Source organism: Bactrocera neohumeralis, chromosome 2 (genome assembly GCF_024586455.1).
Source record: "Bactrocera neohumeralis isolate Rockhampton chromosome 2, APGP_CSIRO_Bneo_wtdbg2-racon-allhic-juicebox.fasta_v2, whole genome shotgun sequence".
In the NCBI taxonomy this organism is placed as follows: Eukaryota; Metazoa; Arthropoda; class Insecta; order Diptera; family Tephritidae; genus Bactrocera; species Bactrocera neohumeralis.
In genome coordinates, this window is record NC_065919.1 from 89,820,533 (window position 1) to 89,839,647 (window position 19,115).

The 19,115-nt window shown below is 38.0% G+C and overlaps 1 protein-coding gene across 1 annotated transcript; it reads left to right on the forward strand.

Annotated features, from left to right (window-relative positions):
- The first annotated feature begins 17,662 nt into the window (after positions 1-17,662).
- LOC126751499 (uncharacterized) lies at positions 17,663-18,471 on the forward strand. The gene is made up of 2 exons (XM_050461815.1): positions 17,663-18,008; positions 18,067-18,471. The coding sequence occupies exons 1-2, from the start codon at positions 17,729-17,731 to the stop codon at positions 18,354-18,356; spliced, it is 570 nt and encodes a 189-aa protein (XP_050317772.1). The 5' UTR covers positions 17,663-17,728; the 3' UTR covers positions 18,357-18,471.
- The last annotated feature ends 644 nt before the right edge of the window (positions 18,472-19,115 follow it).

A 19,115-nucleotide genomic window follows, 5' to 3' on the forward strand; every position in this document is an offset into this window, starting at 1 on the left:
CCGAAGGGACGAAATTAACTCGATTTAGGTAAGCAAAAACTTTTCTATTAACAATGACAGCCCAAATGTTGGCAAAGCAAGGTGCCAGCCGCAGACACACATGTTCACCTATTATCTCCGTATGTATGGTATGTGTGTGTGTGCTAGTGCGCCTGGTGGGCTGATGTTGTGTAAGCGGAGCTAAGCCAGCAATAAGGGCAATTTAGTAACATAATTCGACTTTATTATTATTTAATAATTTTAAGTCATTTACGAACACGCTTACGATATTAGCTGTGTTCAACTAATCCAGCGACAACAATAACAACTGCTGGTAGACATGCATGTAAGTGGCGGCAACAAACTAACAAACTAAAATATCACGCAAATGCCTCTGAGAATAGGCAGCAAAAGCGAAATTTCGCAACTCGGCATAGAACTGTTGGAAGTTATCGCATTACCTCCGTAACCTCACATTGGCCCATACATATGTAGTCGTATTTGAGTGCCCGATCCGCGCTCATCTGCGCGACCTGACGGCGAACTACGATTCTGGCATTTATGATGGTAATCCCTCTCTCAGCGCAATCCATATTCGCAACATTGTATTTACTCTAACCCCACACAGCCATACACCCGTCCCTTCACATGCCATTCACTTAATGTCTGCGTATACCCAAAACGCTAATAACTTTTCGACTTTAGGCGCAATTTCATTCATTTTTGCATACAAGTTATCAGTTGGTGTGTGGTGGTGTAAGGCAACAATAACAACAGCAGCAGTGGCAGCGTGGATGTCGCGTCGTCGGCAGCAAGAAAACACTTTGTTTCAACACATTGCGGCAAGTTACATTGTAGTTTGGCTTGCACACGCGGCGATACATGGGCGCACACATTCGGCGCTTTCCAGGCGTCGGTAATCGCATTTTGGTTGGTACTGGCGGCGGCGCCTATTAAAAGCGGCACAAAAGTTTTGGCTTAGTTGCGAGCATCTGGGATTTATAACTTATTTGCTGCATGTGCCACAGCAACTATGTACGAAGGTTGCCGTCAAACCGTTAAACGTACGTACAAACACGAGTTCGAGCAGAAATATTTAACTACTTGTAAACAGACACTCATGCAACCATATGTTTGTGGCAGAAGCTGGCGCTGATTGAATGACTCAGCCACCTAGGCGCAATGCGCCATTCGCCCTATCCGCCACAGCCCAAGTGCTTGTTTTTGTTGCTGAGTTGCTGTTGTTGGCGTAATTAATACCAGCGAAGTCTCGAATATCTAACTGCTTACGCATATTAGTTTGGATGATGCTCCTCTTATTATCTGATCAACTTTCGCAGTGCTCAGCTGCACTCCATTCAATCTTTTTTTATTGCCTCGGGTGCGTGTGTTGGTTATATTTGTTGATGTTGCAGAAAAACTTTTCAATTTACTTAGCAGATACGAAAAATCTTTCATCTTCGTGCATGCTATTCGCTCAGCAAAACTATTTTTAATTAGGGCGGTTAATTTTTGATCTAAAAATTCGATGAAAATATGGTCACTCCCGAGTATTCCAAACGATAAGCGCGGTAACTCTACGGATGAAGTGAACTATCTATGCCATTATTTAAAATTTGTCCGTGGTTATTAATTTTGATTTTCAATTTAATTTATGAAGTTCGTTTTACTTAGGGTTTGTGCCATTACCGTGGAGAGTCGTTGCGGCGCCGTTTGCAGCAACTCGGTCGAACGTATGGAACGACTTGGCACATTTTACGTCGAGATCTTAAATTGACAGCGTACAAAATATACCTTGTACAAGAACCGCTCGAGCTTCCCAAGCGATATCGCTTTTCTCTCTGGGTTCTTGAAATGTTCCAGGAAGATCCGACGTTTTCGAGACAAATTTAGTTCAGCGATTCACATTTCTGGCACAAAGGGTATACGAACATACAAAATTGCCACATTTGGGACGAAGAGCAATCTGAAAGGATTCAAGAGCTGCCATTTCATCCAGAAAAAAAAACCGGTTTGGAGTGGTTTGTGAGCTGGTGGAATTATCGGTGCACATTTCTTCAAAAATGATGCCGGTGAGAACGTAACCGTCAGTGGCGACCGTTATTGCGCCATGATATTTATGTCTGAAATTGAAGCTCGTGATCTTGGCGACATTTGGTTTCAACAAGGTGGCGCCACTTCCCACATATCGCATCAATCAATGAATTTATTGAGAGAACACTTCGGTGATTCGATAATTTCTCGGTCGATCGTCCACCAAGATCGTACGATATCACAACGATATTTTCCTGTGGGGATATGTAAAGTATAAAGTCTATGCGAACAATCGCGATCCAATTCGAACGAGTCATCGAAAATTGGACTCAACGAATGGATCATCTGTGACGTACCCGCGACAACATTTGAAAGAGATAATCTTTAAAAGATAAATGCCCAAGAATGTTCTTTTGAATGCTAAGAAACATTCCCCATGAAATTTGAAGTTTTTATGTTTTTTTCTTAAAAAAAGTAGGGAAACTCGAAATCAATCACCCTATACAAATGTGGAAAGCTGCTCTTTGCGAGAAAGTATTAACGGTGTTACTTGAGTTGCAACTAGGTTGATTGCCGCGAATATTGCAAAACTTATATTCTTCCCAAATTTAAGCCAGGCCCTTATGTGCATACCTAATAAGCTCGTACCTGTGCTATTATTATGAACAACACTGATGGGAAATGAAAAGTTTGCTAATATGTCTAAATCAGCATTTTCAGTCCAATTTAATTATGATCCAATCATTGCCATTTATAACTTACTTCATTCATATTTGATATTTCGCTTTGTCTTTAAGGTAGTTTGCACTTTGATTTGTATTACTTAATCAGCGAAATTAGTTTAACATGAGCCAAGGTTTAAGGGATGTTGGATGGTGCTTAAAAATAGTATTGCAGAAGGAATAAAAAGCGAAAAGTTAAATAAATGAACCAAATAGCTTTAAGGAGATGTCAGAATGCAATGCTCAGTATCAGTTCAATATTGCTCATTTCGTCAACAAACCGAACAACAAACTTCGAATTGTTCGGAATTGAACGATTACAAATATGACATTAGTGACTTCGAGCAACAATTTCACAAACCAAACTGAAAATATATAATATTTTACCTTAAACTTGCGCTTGTGTAATTTTCCATTTCAATCGAAAAGCAGAAAAAAGAAACTGAACTATCACTCTAAGCAATAAACAACAAATATATGTACATATGTATATATATTTTTCACTTTTTATATCATTAGTAGTGATGAGTACCACACACATTAAAAGTGTTTAGCATCTCCAAATGAACACGTTTTTCAATTCATTGTTTACTTATTATATTTTGAAAAGAAATGATGTCGTTGGGTATATTCACTCTTAGCTTATGACGCTTCTGACTTTTATTTGTTATTTGTGTTTCTGTGACGTCCAGAATAATCTGGTCTATGATGCTGGTGGTGACGCTGTCAGTCCAGCCCAACTTACTATGCTCACTAGATCTACATACAAGCATGTAAACCGCCGAAACAGGTTTGACCGATTGTGTTAAATTGGTTTGTTTTGTTTTTATTTGCTATGGAGTTTGTTTACATTTACGGTTTATGGAACTTGTTGTTGTCCATTGATAGTTAATAGATTCGTGGGCAGGTAAAATCTATATAACCCGGGGTTAATACTACCTTATGTGCAGCTATATATGTATCAGTAGATATATGTTATACCAGTCTCATATCAGCTCAAAATATACGAATGATGTCTAGTTCATTATGGAGTAGTCGTAAGCTTTTAACAACACAGTAAGAAAGTAGTTAATAAACTTAATTAAACACATGTCATATGTTAATTTGGCGGCATTAGGTTCCCCAATTTCAATATTGTTTCCAATATAAAAGATTTCAGTGAACCAAAAAGAAATCATCGATTCTTTCTTGTCTGTGAGCTCATTATTAATTGTCCTACCTTAGGTTTGAAGTTGATGTGTATTTGACTACATAGTTCGTTTTCAGCTAGGAAATTCAAGCCATAAATTAGTTTTTTCATACTCAAAACTTTGTGATTTTGTTTGATTTTTTATTTAAGTAAATTTATTATTATTTCAATTAATGCAATTTGTCCTAAATGTGGCATATATTTTGTATCGAAAAAATTAGAGATGGGCTTCCATTCTTCTGAAATTATACTAAAGGAAGAATCTCATTTGTGTTAAATAACTCTACTTCAAGCAAGTCCAAACCATCACGTGAAAAATAAAGGTCTTTATTATTTATCTCTAAACGAAGCAATCTATCTAATTTCGGATATAACTAATTTTAAAGGTTGACTGTACGCTTTTCGCTTTAGTGCATTTCCGATGGGATTCTAGGTAGACCTTAACCTTATATTCTTATTAAAAATCCTGAATGGAATAGTTTGTAGGTCTTTTATCTTGCCTGAAGTTATATTTAATATCCCGGTTCGCTTTAAGAGGCAATTCAGACCTGATAAAATCTTCTAGATCAAATTTTGAACTTAACGAACCATTCCGTCGCATATGTCATGTTTTTTATTTTCATTCCTGCACATTTGATTTGTCTGATTCACTTTTCGAAATGAAAAGACCTTTTTGCTTTATGTCAATAAATAAAATCCTAACAATTGTATATAACGTAATTTAAAACTTAGCTGTTGAAATTTTTGTTTCTGGAGCTGAGCCGTTTTAGATCTCGACGCTTAAAAACTCTGTTGCCTTTCATGACTCGACATACACAGCTCAGCCCAAGAAATTCCAAATATAACAAGTAAGGAAGGGCTAAGTCGGGTGTAACCAAACATTTTGTACTCTCGCCACTTTCAATGATCAAAACCGGAATTTTTTTTTCGAATTTCTATAGTATATTTATCTGACAGGTTGACCGACATCTCAAATCCACTATTCGAGCAAAATGTTATGCGATTACATTGCTTGGCTCTTTATTTGTATACTTGAAAGTGAAAGAATCAAATTTAAAATTGTGTTGTAAAAGAAGTAGGTATGGTTGTAGTCCGATTTCACCCATTTTGACACTGTAGAAATGTTGAAATATTACCTACCAAATTTAGTTGAAATCGGTCGAGTAGGTCCTGAGATATGGGATTTGGCCTAAATGTGGGCAGTGGCAAGCCCACGTCTTATTTTGACCCTGGCTTCTATAAAGACTTCTCGTACTCGGATTTGTTAAGATAAGATTAAGATATTTCAATTTTTACTCAAGGTCATAAAAACTAAAAATTTTATTATGTTATTTCTATATTCCTGCTCATAACAATATCTTTAAATTTTTTTAAATTTATAAAGGGTGTCCCATAATTAATGCAAGTTTAAAATATACGATCATTTATGAAGTAAAGTGTTGATAGTCCTAGAAAAACAAAAGAAATCAAATGTTGACAGTTTAAGCGTATGTAGTAAAAATGGAGCTTTACAACGTGTCTTCATTATTGAACAATAATATATTTCTAACTTCATCAAGAAGTGGATGCTGGTTTTTTGAGCGGCGGTGTGCATTGCAGGTCACTATGATGTGTTTGTTAATCGCCAAAATTGCCGCTTATGGAGCCACAATTGGACCATATTTCTTTGAAAACGAGGCTGGTCAAGCAGTGACTATGACTAGTGCTCGATATCGTGACATGATAACTCAGTTCTTTTTGCCAAAATTGGATGAAATTGATCTGGCCAATATGTGGTTTGGAAAAAACGGCGCCACATATCATAGAGCCTGTGAAACACTTCTATTCCTATATGATATATTTGCAGATCGTGTACTTTCTCGTTTTGGTGATCCAGATTAAAAACTGAATTTTCTATTTAATTCCAATCTAGCGTCAATTTTGAGTCACCCTTTATATGCACCCGGATACTAAATAACAGGTCAAATCTCCTTGAATTGCGCTATTTTCTTCATATCATTGTTTGGCTAAAATATTTTGGAAAATTTGATAATTGTAAACAGCACTAATATTACCTAAATTTAATTAGGGAGAGCACAAAGTTCGATTTTAGGCAAGTCTTGCTAAACTGTTTAGTTTGGATGACATAAATATTTAGCTACAAACGCCAGTATGTTGACAAAAATCTGTTTCGATGACTGTTCCGAGGCAGCGCAATGAAGCATGACTTCTATGGGCATATGCAAATAGCTGTGGCCGGTGGCGTGCGCCGTGGTTCAAGTTCACGGTTGCGGCTGCTTCGTTTTGTTTATACTCATGTTCTATAATTTCGACGGCGGGGCGCTTTATCACGTAACAGCTTCGTTGCAAAGTAGCTTTAATTATAATTCACGCAACTATGCGCACAGTAACATGCAATTACTTACCAACCCGGCATGTGCCGCGAAATGTGGAGAGGCTCACTTGGGCAGTGTCGTCAACAAATATTCGGACAGAATGTACAAAAACAAGTAAGGAAGGGTGTCACCGAACATTTTATACTCTCGCATGATAAAGTGATAATCGAGATTTCATTATCCGTCATTTACATATTTTTTTATTTTGCTGTAAAATTAACTAGATTAGTAGTTCCTGAGATAAGGTTTTTGGTCCATAAGTGGGCGACGCCACGCCCATTTTCAATTTAAAAAAAAACCTGGATGCAGCTTTTTTCTGCCATTTCTTCCGTAAAATTTAGTGTTTCTGACGTTTTTTGTTAGTCGGTTAACGCACTTTTAGTGATTTTCAACATAACCTTTGTATGGGAGGTGGGCGTGGTTATTATCCGATTTCTTCCATTTTTGAACTGTATACGAAAATGCCTGAAGGAAACGACTCTATAGAGTTTGGTTGACATAGCTTTAGTAGCTTCCGAGATATGTACAAAAAACTTAATAGGGGGCGGGGCCACGCCCACTTTTCCAAAAAAATTACGTCCAAATATGAACCTCCCTAATGCGACCCTTTGTGCCAAATTTCACTTTAATATCTTTATTTATAACCTAGTTATGACACTTTATAGATTTTTGGTTTTCGCCATTTTGTGGGCGTGGCAGTGGGCCGATTTTGCCCATCTTCGAACTTAACCTTCTTATTGAGCCAAGAAATACGTGTACCAAGTTTCATCGTGATATCTCAGATTTTACTCAAGTTACAGCTTGCACGGACGGACGGACGGACAGACGGACAGACGGACAGACAGACATCCGGATTTCAACTCTACTCGTCACCCTGATCACTTTGGTATATGTATATAACCCTATATCTGACTTTTTTAGTTTTAGGACTTACAAACAATCGTTATGTGAACAAAACTACAATACTCTCCTTAGCAACTTTGTTGCGAGAGTATAAATATGGAGCTTTCATATAATGATATTGATATCAGTCATTTTTTCATTCTTTTAATGAACTTTAAATTGAATGGAACATATTTTTTTATTTCTTATATAAAAGAAGTTTGATTAGAAATACGAAAATACTTTTTCGACTACCCAGTATATATTATTTCTTCTTATTGGTGTGAAAAAAATACTTAACAAATTGATTACCTCTTTTATCTGTTGTCTAAATAAAGTGGCAACATTTGTCTGTCTATTAGTGGAAGCCACTGTATGTGCTAATATCTACCTATGCAAATTACATGATAACTGTCATTAAATCGTTATGACATTTTAACTCAAAATAGCGTCCCTACTTGCCAATAGAAGTTTATTTGAGTTTTCAGCACTGTTATCGGCGGCCGGGCAGCGTATAAATAGATTCAAATCTGTTTAGTGAATCGCAAAGAACGTTTGGCTACCGGAATACATCATTCTAACAAATACGTAAAAAAAAAATAATATAAAATAAAATAAATCGAAAAGGACGTGCTCAACGCATAAAAAATGCAAGTCATTCGTATGTTCCGCAACGCGTTCGTCATCGTGTTTTTCCTTTTCAATGTTTGCCGAGCCATCGAAGCCAACGCGCAGCTTGCAGTTTCCGGACGCATGGATAATGGTGCTGGTATTCCACCGGTTGCCAGCGGCGTTGTGATGCAGCAGCAGAAGTCAATGCTTAGTCTGCTAAATGCGGATAAGTTGGAGTCATCGTCAGCAGTTGCAGGTGATGCTGGCGTCGCGGAGACGGAACAGCAGGCGAGTGGAAGCCGCCAAGCACGCCAAGTTATACTTCCATATGCTAGTTATGGCAGTTATTATGGCAGCTATCCTGCCTATTATCCTTACAGCTACTACACTTACAGACCCTACTACTACTACAGGCCATCCTACAGTTACGGTCTTCCCTTCTATTTGTATGGCTAAATGAACTGAGCTTCAGATTCGGTGATAATGCGTGCTTTGTAGTGCATTTAATTTTTGTGTTTACTATTATTTTTTATTAATTTTGACGTGAGATTATCATATTGAGCTTGTGACAAGCAAGCATCCTTGTTTAAGTGAAAGTTATGTTCAATAAATTAATAAAGCTTCAACCTCAAAATTATAACTCGTTAATTAAATTTGCAATTCGGTGATAAATTCTTGGAATCCTCAAAGTGCTGAGATGAGAGTTGAGTTGCAATATTGTAATGAAAATGTTCTGCTGTCAGTTTCTGAGGTGAAATTATAAAAAAGCACTTTCGCTAACATTTTGATTCGTGTATAAAATCCAAGCGGAAAATTCTGCATTGGTGTTTGCTCATAGATTTCCAAAATGGAGCTACTGCTCATGGAACTTGCGACCTTCATAACCCGAGCAGTATAGAATGAGATTTATTTAAGGTGTGGCAAGAAAAGGTGGAAGTGCATTTAACAAGAGGATTCCATGAACTGATTACCGATTAACATTGAAACATGGAGTGGTATGATTAATCATTTTCCAACAACTTAATTAATTAATTTATTACATAATGCCCCAAAATAACAATTCCAATACCTTGCTGTGAAAAGCCATGAAGCGAAAAAAAGTTATTTAAACAAAAAAGATGGAGTTCACTTGAAATAGCAGGTGCTAATTGTTATTTTTGTACCCGGGAGTCATGTGTTTAGGTATTATGGTATTTTGAATTGACGATTGTGCAACAACAAGAAATGTTACAGATTATGATTTATACCTTCACCTTCTGCCCACATTATTTTGCACTTGATATAAGCTGATCAATATTCTTTCTACGATTTCTGATCTCCTTCATCGAACGAAAGTTTTGTACCGTCAATAAATCTGCCTGCAACTTCATGAACTCTAGTCTGACTTTATCGACTCGGACTTTATCTATTCATCTCTTCACTTTGAAGTCTATAATATATCAATCTGGGCTGCTGCCGCGATTATGAACAGCAGAAAGGTTGCCGGGTATAATAATGAATGATTTATTTTAAGCCTTACCACCACATTTTATTTCAACTATACATGTATCTATTCATTCACATACATACACGCAGCTTCGGTTGATGTGGGCTTTGAGTTGATAATTCATGTTTTGTGTGTGTGTGAATGTGGTAAACGTGCTGTTGATAAGCATAATTTATTTGATGGACTACCTATTTCACCGAAATAATCAATGCTGAAATTTTAGTAATGACGGAGGATAATTAATGTAATTTTAGCTTTTATAAATTATGCGTGTCATCAGCGAATTCTTGCAATTCATTATCATTAAATTTTATTAATATCGCCATTTGAATGATCCAATTCAATGATATTTCATTAAAAGCATGTTGTCTAAGTTCGCATAATTCCATATAACGGTTATTTGCAGCAGACGAAATATATTAAAATTTATTATTTTTGGGTTTGAGTGCTCTCGAGATCGGTAAATAAGTGATGACCCGCTCATGTTACTGTTAAACGATTAAAAGGGATGAAGGTGAAGGAAATTAGTCCAGATGGTATTGCTTCTACTCACACTGAGCCAAATAATTATAAATAATTAAAAAAAATATGTAAGAATTTTCGATAAATTCAACTTTTTTTTAAACTCTTCGAAAAATATTTCAACGGAGAAAATATTTTAGAACTTCGACTAACAGTTGGCTAAAATAAGCCGATTTTTTTAAAACTTGCGATGCCTTCCCTTGGCAGATATGCGGTCACGCAAAGAGAGTGGAGTTTGTAGCGCTCTTTGCTTATTCAGGGATGCAGCAAGAGATTTGTAATTAATTACGGTTTCTATAAGTGGATGCAACAAACAACGTTTGGGTAGTAAGTTTGCCTTTCTGCGAATTTATTTATTGCTGCATATGTGCTGGTGAATGGCGAAATGCGCGCGTTCATAAGCTACTTTGCATTGCAAATAGACTCAAATCAACAATCTCAAACGTTGAATGCAATAAATCTTCGCCAAGCTGCCTGAGATGCAAGCAAAGTGGTCCTAGTGCAGTCTCTTCTAAAGTGGGCTGGTCGGGGCATCAAGTTGCCGCAGCATTTCATCACGTCTGTTTGCTCATTTGTTGGAGAAACGTTGAATTGTAAATTTTAAATAAACTCACGCATCAAACGGAAAAAGTAGGGCATAGAGATAACATTTATATGGGCTACGGAGAGTAGCAGTGCATTAATTATGTGGTTAGAATAAAAATCGTGCCATATTATATACTCAAACTGATCATTTGCTTTTAGCACTGCAGTGAACCTCGAGGTCAGCAGTTTCCGTATTGATTACAAACTAATACAACGCAGGGTGCTGTGAATAATATTCCAACCTCACATTTATAGTTGCAATTATTTATTTTTTTGGTTGAGGATTAAATGGCATTGCTGCTGCGCATTACCTAACACAATTGTGAGCAAATAGGCATGTTGATTTTTTGAATTTCGCCGAAAGCTAAATTTTTTGGGCTTTACTCTGCCAAGTTCTCCACCAATATTGGCTTAATCATTAAACTTTGTTTGTGTGAAGACAATATTGACGGCCGAAATTGTGTGGACTCGCATGTGGATACACGCATGCATACATATGCACGGGCTGGCATGTGAGAGCGAGAGTGAGTGCGAATGTGTGCGGCTGGTGTAAGCTGAATTTCCTGGGCAATAGAGCGTATAGGTGACAAATATTTACACAGCGATCAGCAGCAAATCGAGTCATACGCGGCTACAAGCCAATTTACACACCAACAAATTTACGAGCAAACAGGCAGTCGCCTCATTCGGCTTATGTGCATACAAATACATAGCTTTGGTCAGTGTGTGTACAAACGTGGTGGCTGCTGATGAAAATAGATTTTAAAAACCACATTGCATGCGAAACTGCGCCATTAAATTAAAAAAAAAAATATTTTTTTCTATCCTTTTTGTTACTTATTTGCATTCATAGTTTTGTATAAAATAACGGTTGTTTGTAATAGCGCAAAACATCGACGGGGTATAGTAAACTGTGGTGAGTTTTCGGCAGACGATTCGCGTAAGCTATAGAATATTTAATTTATTTATTATAAATCGGTCTAACGGCGCTGTTTTTTGGTGTTTGAGCTCCTCTCTGAACCACCGCGTGCTGCTGATGAAGTTCATTATTGCAAATAGTTTTATATGTGCAGCCTCTGAAACGACACCAAAAAACCCTCGACCAATAGTTGAGATTCCTTTCCTGTATGGAGCTCCTACCTCCTGATAGCTTCTGCTATAGTCATTGTAGTATGTTGCACCTATCGCCGGCATGTTCACCAAATTGATTAGAGTTCTTAGGTCATTCCTTTTGAATTTCAATAGTCGGCGTATGTTCCATTCAAGCCACCTTTGCCTGTTTTTAAGCAAGTAAGGGATTGATTCCACCGATACTCAGCTAAATTTATAACATGTCCCATGATTTAACGATCCAACGAGTTGTCAAAGGCATATAAATACACCCTTTTTCGGAGTCTACTTGTAGAATGCTCCGTGTTTTGGCTAGTAGATTTATTACCGGAGAAATCACGGTGGAACCCGTTGCAGTTTTTTCGTGAAATAGGATTTCGTGGATTAGATCCACTAAGAGACTTCAGTGATCATCTAACATGTCATACATTTTGACAATCCTCTCTTCCATTTTAGGTCTCTTTTGCTGGAGAGATACAATTTAATGAAGTACTTCTATAATTAGGACCACCCTACTGCCTTCAATCGCTCTGCTTTCTTTAATAATTTCCACTTTAGCCCACTTACAAAGGAATTGAGGGGAGAACGGCGTTACAACTTCAGTGAATCGTAAGCAATAAAAAACTCAATTTAGATTTTTTTAATGATACGTTGTTTTGCATTTTAGCGACGATATACTCATTTACATATAAATAAATAATTTTTCATTCGATTTATTTTTGTGATTGATTCCTGTGAAAATCTTTAAATAAAATTTGCCTAAATTCTGAATGACATCTATTCGAATTTAGATTGACAGCGGTGTTTTTATTCTCGGGAATTATGCATGCCCAATGTGAATCAATACTGGTTCTGGGTGATGATGAATTAAATTCCGATTGCAACCATACAACGGTGCTGTCACATTCAAATAATTAATTACTATTAACATTAAAATTAAAGAACAAATATTAGTGCTAGAAGCTATCAATCAGAGACGAGTGGTTTTATCATAATTGAAATTGAAAATAAAAATTATTAATTAAAGCTTTTTTGTTTATGAAGGGTGATCCATGCCGAGGTTTCCTACTGTTTTAAAGAAAAAAACACAGAAACTTCAAATTAAATAGGGAATGTTTATTATCATTCGTAAGAACTTTCTTCAATTTTCGATCACTCGTTTGAGCATTTCGACTGGTAACTGGCGAATAACACGCGTGATGTTTGGCTCCAAGGCCTGCATCGAAGCGGGATTGTCCGCATAGACTTTAGACTTTACATATTCTCACAGAAAAAAGTCTAATGGTGTGATATCACACGATCTTGGTGGCCAATCGACCGGTCCAATGTGTTCTCTCAATAAATCCATTGATTGATGCGATGTGTGAAGTGGCACAGTATTGTTGAAACCAAGTGTCGCCGAGTTCACGAGCTGCAATTTTAGGCATCAAATATTCGGTTATCATGGCGCGATATCGGTCGCAATTGACAGTTACGTTCTTACCGGCAACATTTTTGAAGAAATATGAAACGCTTATTCCAACGGCCTACAAATCACATCAAACTGTTGTTTTTTCTGGATGAAAGAAGAGATCTTGAATCTTCTCAGATCGTTCTTCGTCCTAAATTCAGAAATTGTATATGTATACCCATTAAGCCAGAAATGAGCTTCATCGCTGAACAACATTTGGCTCCAAAACGTCAGATGTTCGTGGAACTTTTTAAGAGCCTAAAGAGCGAAGTAATGTCGCTTGGGTACGTCGAGTGCCTTCAGCGTTTTTTAAGCTTTCAACTTAAGATCTCGTCGTAGAATGCGTCAAGTCATGTCCAACAATACTGCACAGAAATAACATGACAGTTTGACACGACACACGTATGATCTGTCAAAAAAAGGCTATTGAAAAAAATGAAAAAAACGCATTCTGACCGATGGTATCAGAAATAATAACAAACTCTTTCTGCCTAAGGTTTTGCTCTCTTTCCTCTCAGTGGGAAGAGACCCTGTCTTTTTTCGGCACTTCTGCAAATAATGTATCTATGTATTAATGTCAAAGGTCTTGCTTTTACAAAAACAACAACGCAAACAAATATTTATAAGCTTTTGTCAATATTCCCAGATTAGTTTTTCCTTTTAATTATAACCGACTTTCTATTTATTTGATACCCGAAGTTCAGTGTTATTAAAAGTCATTTGATAAGCTTAATAAAGCGAAAATAACTCTCATAAATTTTAATTGCAAATGAGAGAGTATGTCATACATACCTTTACAAATGTAAATACACGCCTACGCTTTGATCCCGAGCGGCGTTTTGCCCGCGCCCAGTGAAACTTCGAAAGAACTCGGTTGCGCGTGAAATAAAATTAACAAAATTGCAATTGTATGTGCTGGTAACTAAACAGTGCAGATAATGGCGTTGGCTTCCACTGTTTTAAGTGGCAAAATCTACAGCGATGACAACAAACACCATTGTGTACATTTGTTAAGAAGCAGAATGGGTTCCGCGCGCACACTTTTAATTTAAAACGAAATAAATTTCAAATTTAATTTCTCACTCAACTGAGCGCTGCGCTATTTCCATGTCACGCTTTTATTTTGTTTTGTATTTATGCTTTCCAATTCAGTCTATGCTTTTTGCGCTCACCGTGGAGCGCAGAACGCCTCCAAGATCAGCGCCGTCGCCACTATCGCTGCAAATGAGTGCGCCACCTTTGCCGAGCCGCAACCGCTGCTGCCGTTCTCATCTCCGCCTTGACGCTTCCTTGATCCGCCACATTTATTTCTTCTTCATTATCCTGGAAACAATTTTCTAGCGCGCCCCTCCCCTCGCCACCGAACCCGCCTTTCTCGCTAAGCATGGCGAGTTGTAAATGAGAAAAAAGGACGCCTGGGGAAGAGAATAGTTGATTGCCGCGCGCGAATGGCAAATACAATACAACAATAGCAATAACAGTGGCGCGCATCTAGAGAAGTGGCGGAGAAATGCGAAAATAAGCGAGTAGTGGCAGCAAAGGTCGCAGTAGTGTGGAGCGGCAACAGCCGCGGTTGAGCAGATGCACAAGCATGCAGAGCGGGCAGCAGGCGGCTCCTGCCAGCCAGGATATTCATTATTTTCGTGCATCATTAAGCGCTGTGAAATGTTTGGTTTTGCATTTACTTACGCGTTCGCTGTAATTCCGCCCTTTCACCGCGCGTCCGCCCGGCAGTCCCGCAATACCGCTTCATTGGGGTTACGCTAGCGTGACATCAGCCGAGTTTTCACACTGGCGGAACACTAAAAAACCAAAACAAAAAATCGTTGTGTAACAGTATACCTACTTATATAAATGAAAAGATGTGGTGAAATAGCTGCTACCAAAAACAACAGCAATATTCTGGCGCCTGCAAAATGACTTGGAAGACATTGCGTCTCTGGCGAAAGCTAATGGATTCCCTCTAAACAAACGCACTTTTACACACTAGTGTGCCGCCGTCGGATGGCGTAAGGAAATATGCGTTTGCGTTAGCGAAACGTAACGAAAGCAATATTTTTAATTTCTTTAATCATTCTAAGTATTTGTTTGGCTAAGCCATCACAAAGCCAAATGCTCCATTTTAATGACGAAACAAATTGTTGTTTTTCTTCTTAGTGGGAAATGTTTGAGCGAAGTGGCAAATGAAATATGTTTTGTAATATTTTTAATACTGGCATCTGGAAGTAAGGGAGGAGCAAGCATTAGGGAATAAAAATGCTTTATAATCCGGTTTAGACACTACCGCTATCATTACTATGAAATGAGCACAAAATATGTGGACTTGACTTTCAGAATGGCAGTGGCGCAGGTGAGTTGGTGTCCAGCAATCAGAGAAGTAAGTAACGGTAGTAACGGATTTTTCAATGAGAGCGCTATAAAACCGCTATTCTCGACGGTTTTCAAGCATAAATCGGCCGATACTGTTTCAATTTCATTTCGATATTCGTACGAATTTCATCAATCATCGCTGGTTTGTTGGCATAGACCATACAAGGTGGGTTCCAAAGTAAAAAGGACTTAAAAAAAAAAAACAGAACAATGATTTTTTCGACAAAATCAATTTATTTTATTCAAAGTAGTCTCCTTCTGCTTCCATACGGTTTTTTGCACGGTCGCATGTCGAACGAGTGTTTTAGCTCGTTGGCCGGTATGGCCGCCAGCATGCCGGTGCAAGCCTTTTGAATGGCCCCCACGTCTGCATATCGCTTTCCTTTCATGGGCAAATGCATTTTTCCGAAAAGGAAGAAGTCACACGGTGGCATTCAGGTGAATACGGGGAGTGGTTAATGGTTAAAATGTGATTTTTGGTCAAATAATCGTCTTTGGAAAGTTGGATTCTGAGCAATTTTTGGTCGTCAGTCAATTTGTGCGGAACAAACCGTGCACACCTTTCGTAAGCCCAAATGTTCGGTCAAAATGCGATAAATCGATGTTTTGGAGATGTTCAATACCGTTTTCATGAATTTCAATGATGATTTCGGCTGATTTTTGATGAATTCACGCACAGTTTCGAATTTCCGGTGATCTCAGATTTTGTTTGGCCCACAGGTTGATCGTCTTTTATATCCTTTTATATCCTCACGACCACTTTGAAAACAATCAATTTTAAAACAAAATTGAATGTTGGCTCTTTGTTCAAAGCTCATTTTCGCACCGATAACACAAATATACTGACACTTCAAACGCAATAACTTCACTTCCAATCGATGAAATGTCATTCTCATTGGACAATCGATAAAGATAGCACATTCTAACGCACCAGTCGACATGTAGATGGCGCTACCAGGGGCGCTTCAAAAAGATTCAAAAAGTCCTGTGTACTTTGGAATAAACCTTGTAGACCTGACGTAGCCCCACAGGAAATACTTAGTCTAACGGCGTCAAACCGCTGGACCGAGGCGGCCAATGGATACGCTGTGTGGCTTGTGGCGCCGTCCTGTTGGAACCACCTATTGTCCAAGTCCATATCATCTAATTCGACCAAAAAATATTCAGTTATTATTGAGTGCTAGCGATTCCCATTCGCAGTAACCTGTTGGTCTTCATCATGACGGAAGAAGAACGGTAATGTTCGCAATTTTTTCGGGATGCAATGGTGACTCATCGAGTATGTGTGGATTCCTGCCAGACCAATAACGCCTATTTTGCTTATTGACGAAGCCATTCAGTCAGAAATGAGCCTCATCGTTGAAGATGATTTTTCGATGAAAATCCAAATCATTTCCAAGTTGTTGCTCAGCCTAATTCACGAACATACAACGATTCTGCTGGTTAAGCGGCTTCAGTGCTTGCGTCAATTTCCTCTTTTAAGGATGTAGGCCAACGATTTCACAGAGATACTCAACGCTTGAGAACGACGTGTCAGGGACTGATTTGGGTCTTCCTCAATTGATGTGCTAGCGGCAGCAATTTTCTCGACACTACAGCACTTCTTTGTCTCACTGGCACGGGAACATTTTGTATGTGCCTGTGCCTTTGAGTTCAAATTTTTCCACTTTTGAGGTCAAGGTTATAATCTTTAGTGCAGTGATTTAGATTTTCCCCAGTACCTGTATAGATCTATAAAATATTTTCGAGCAAAGGATTTTTGAACGAAGTCGTCAACAATTTTGCTAGAAATATCGCAAACAAGTAAGACAGAGTGTGAATGCTTTTATAACGAATATAAAAAATACTTCAACGGTCAAGAAAATTCCTTACACTGCCCTCCAGTCGCAAATTGCTTCAAAACCATTTTCTTCCTTCAACAAGTATTCTGTAGGCGCTCGCTTAGTAAGTGAATTGCAGAAACTGATCCAGTATTAGAACTTAATAAATATACGACTAGGAAGTAACTTTATGTAATAGATAATTGTTGCAACTTTGAGGAGCTTAAATTAGCTAATTACACGCAAACACGTCACAAGCGTTTTTAAATTAGTTTTTTTTATCTGAAGCAGTTCTTAAAACCATAAAACTAGTCATAAATAGCGGCAGTGCCATAACTTCGCCTAGTCATATCAGGAAAAAATATTGTAAATTATATGCGCGTGGATGTGTGTGCAGGTAATAAAAATGGTTGCGTTCTAAAAGTAATCTAAATTTTCCGACGACGGAACTATACAGATAGTAATGAATTTCTATAACAGGGCTTACCTATTTATAGTGCACAAAAGCCAAATCCATTTACATTTGCATACCAGAAAGCAGTGAGTCGCGAAGCATATTCAAATCAATATTTATTTCTTCGCGTGGTCTAAAATGAAAGTATTCACAGTTTCAATTGTCATGGCAATACTTTGTACCCTGTCATCTTGTCAGGATAGCTCAGCTGCCGATGAAACTGCAACTACCGTCATTTCAAGTACAACTGTCGACAGTTCAGTTGGCACAACGAGTGCCGGAGAAGCTGACGGACTTACAAATTCAAGCACTGGATCACAACCAGATCAAGTTACAACACCAGCAAGTGCACCAGCAACTGTACCAACAACCGCGGGCAGTTCGAGGGAATCGGACAAAAGTGAAACAACAACCATGAGTAAGAGTTTGAAACATATAATCACATATATCTGTATAATCTACTCCAATTCACGCAGGCTATAGTCAGTGGAAAGAAGAGACTGAAAGAAGACTAGATGAAAAATATGAAGGGATAAAAAGAGAGGATTTAGACAGGGCCATCAATGATTTGGCGAGGAATATTCAAAGCGCTCTTGCTAAACCTGGTCTATCTGGTGCCAAACAAGCAGACCTAAATTACGCCTACAATTTATTAATGAAAGCTATTGCCAACAATGACACGAGTGTTAAGAAAGCTGCCTATGACGAAGCGCTACATATACTGATCAGCGTCTTGTCTATGCTGAATGTGGCAGTGCCAGTTTGAGCTGATTTTATAATAATGTATATAAAAATACCATCACTGATGATGCAAATAGTTTATATTATAAGAGATACCTTAAGTTCTATGGTTATTTATAAAATCCGATCCAGATTTGAAACCATGGCACTATATCTTCAGTTTTTGTGCGATAGATATCAATCTATCGAGCAACAGTTCAATTTTTTTTAGATTATTTGTTGTTTTACAAGAATTTGCAATGCCGTAAAACTATAGTAAATATACTTGAACGCAGAGATCCCATAAATAGTTCTTTAGGTACCAACCGGAAGGAAAAGTTAGATTTTCGCGAGCTAGCATGACAAACGGATACGATGTCGAATCACCCGCCTCCCTGAAGGGCGTCACGCAAGCACCAAGTGAAGCAAGAGCTGAAAAGGTTGGGTAAAAAAAAGAAAGGCCAAAATGGGTAAGTGTAAAGACAAATTGCTTAACCAGAAGAGTATACCAACAAAGAGTGTTCTTATATTAAATAAAGAAGGTGAAAATCCAAATAAAATAAGATCAATACCGAGAGTTGAAGAGAGAAGCGAGACGCATTTGCAGACTGAAAAAGAAAGAGGACGAAATGCGTGAATATGAAGAGCTTGACATGCTGGCCGACAAGGGTAATGCTCGAAAATTCGACGAAAAAATGCGGCGACTAACAGAAGGTTGCAAGGCCGAAGCATAATCTTGTAGAACCCAAGGAAGTGATCTAGTAACCGATGCCCAGAGCATACTAAAATTATGGAGGGAACATTT

Excerpts from the sequence above, each read along its gene's own strand:
- LOC126751499 (XM_050461815.1), top strand. The coding sequence starts at position 17,729 with ATGAAAGTATTCACAGTTTCAATTGTCATGGCAATACTTTGTACCCTG. Across the intron at positions 18,009-18,066 it reads AAGTGAAACAACAACCATGA|GCTATAGTCAGTGGAAAGAA; the intron begins GTAAGAGTTTGA and ends CAATTCACGCAG.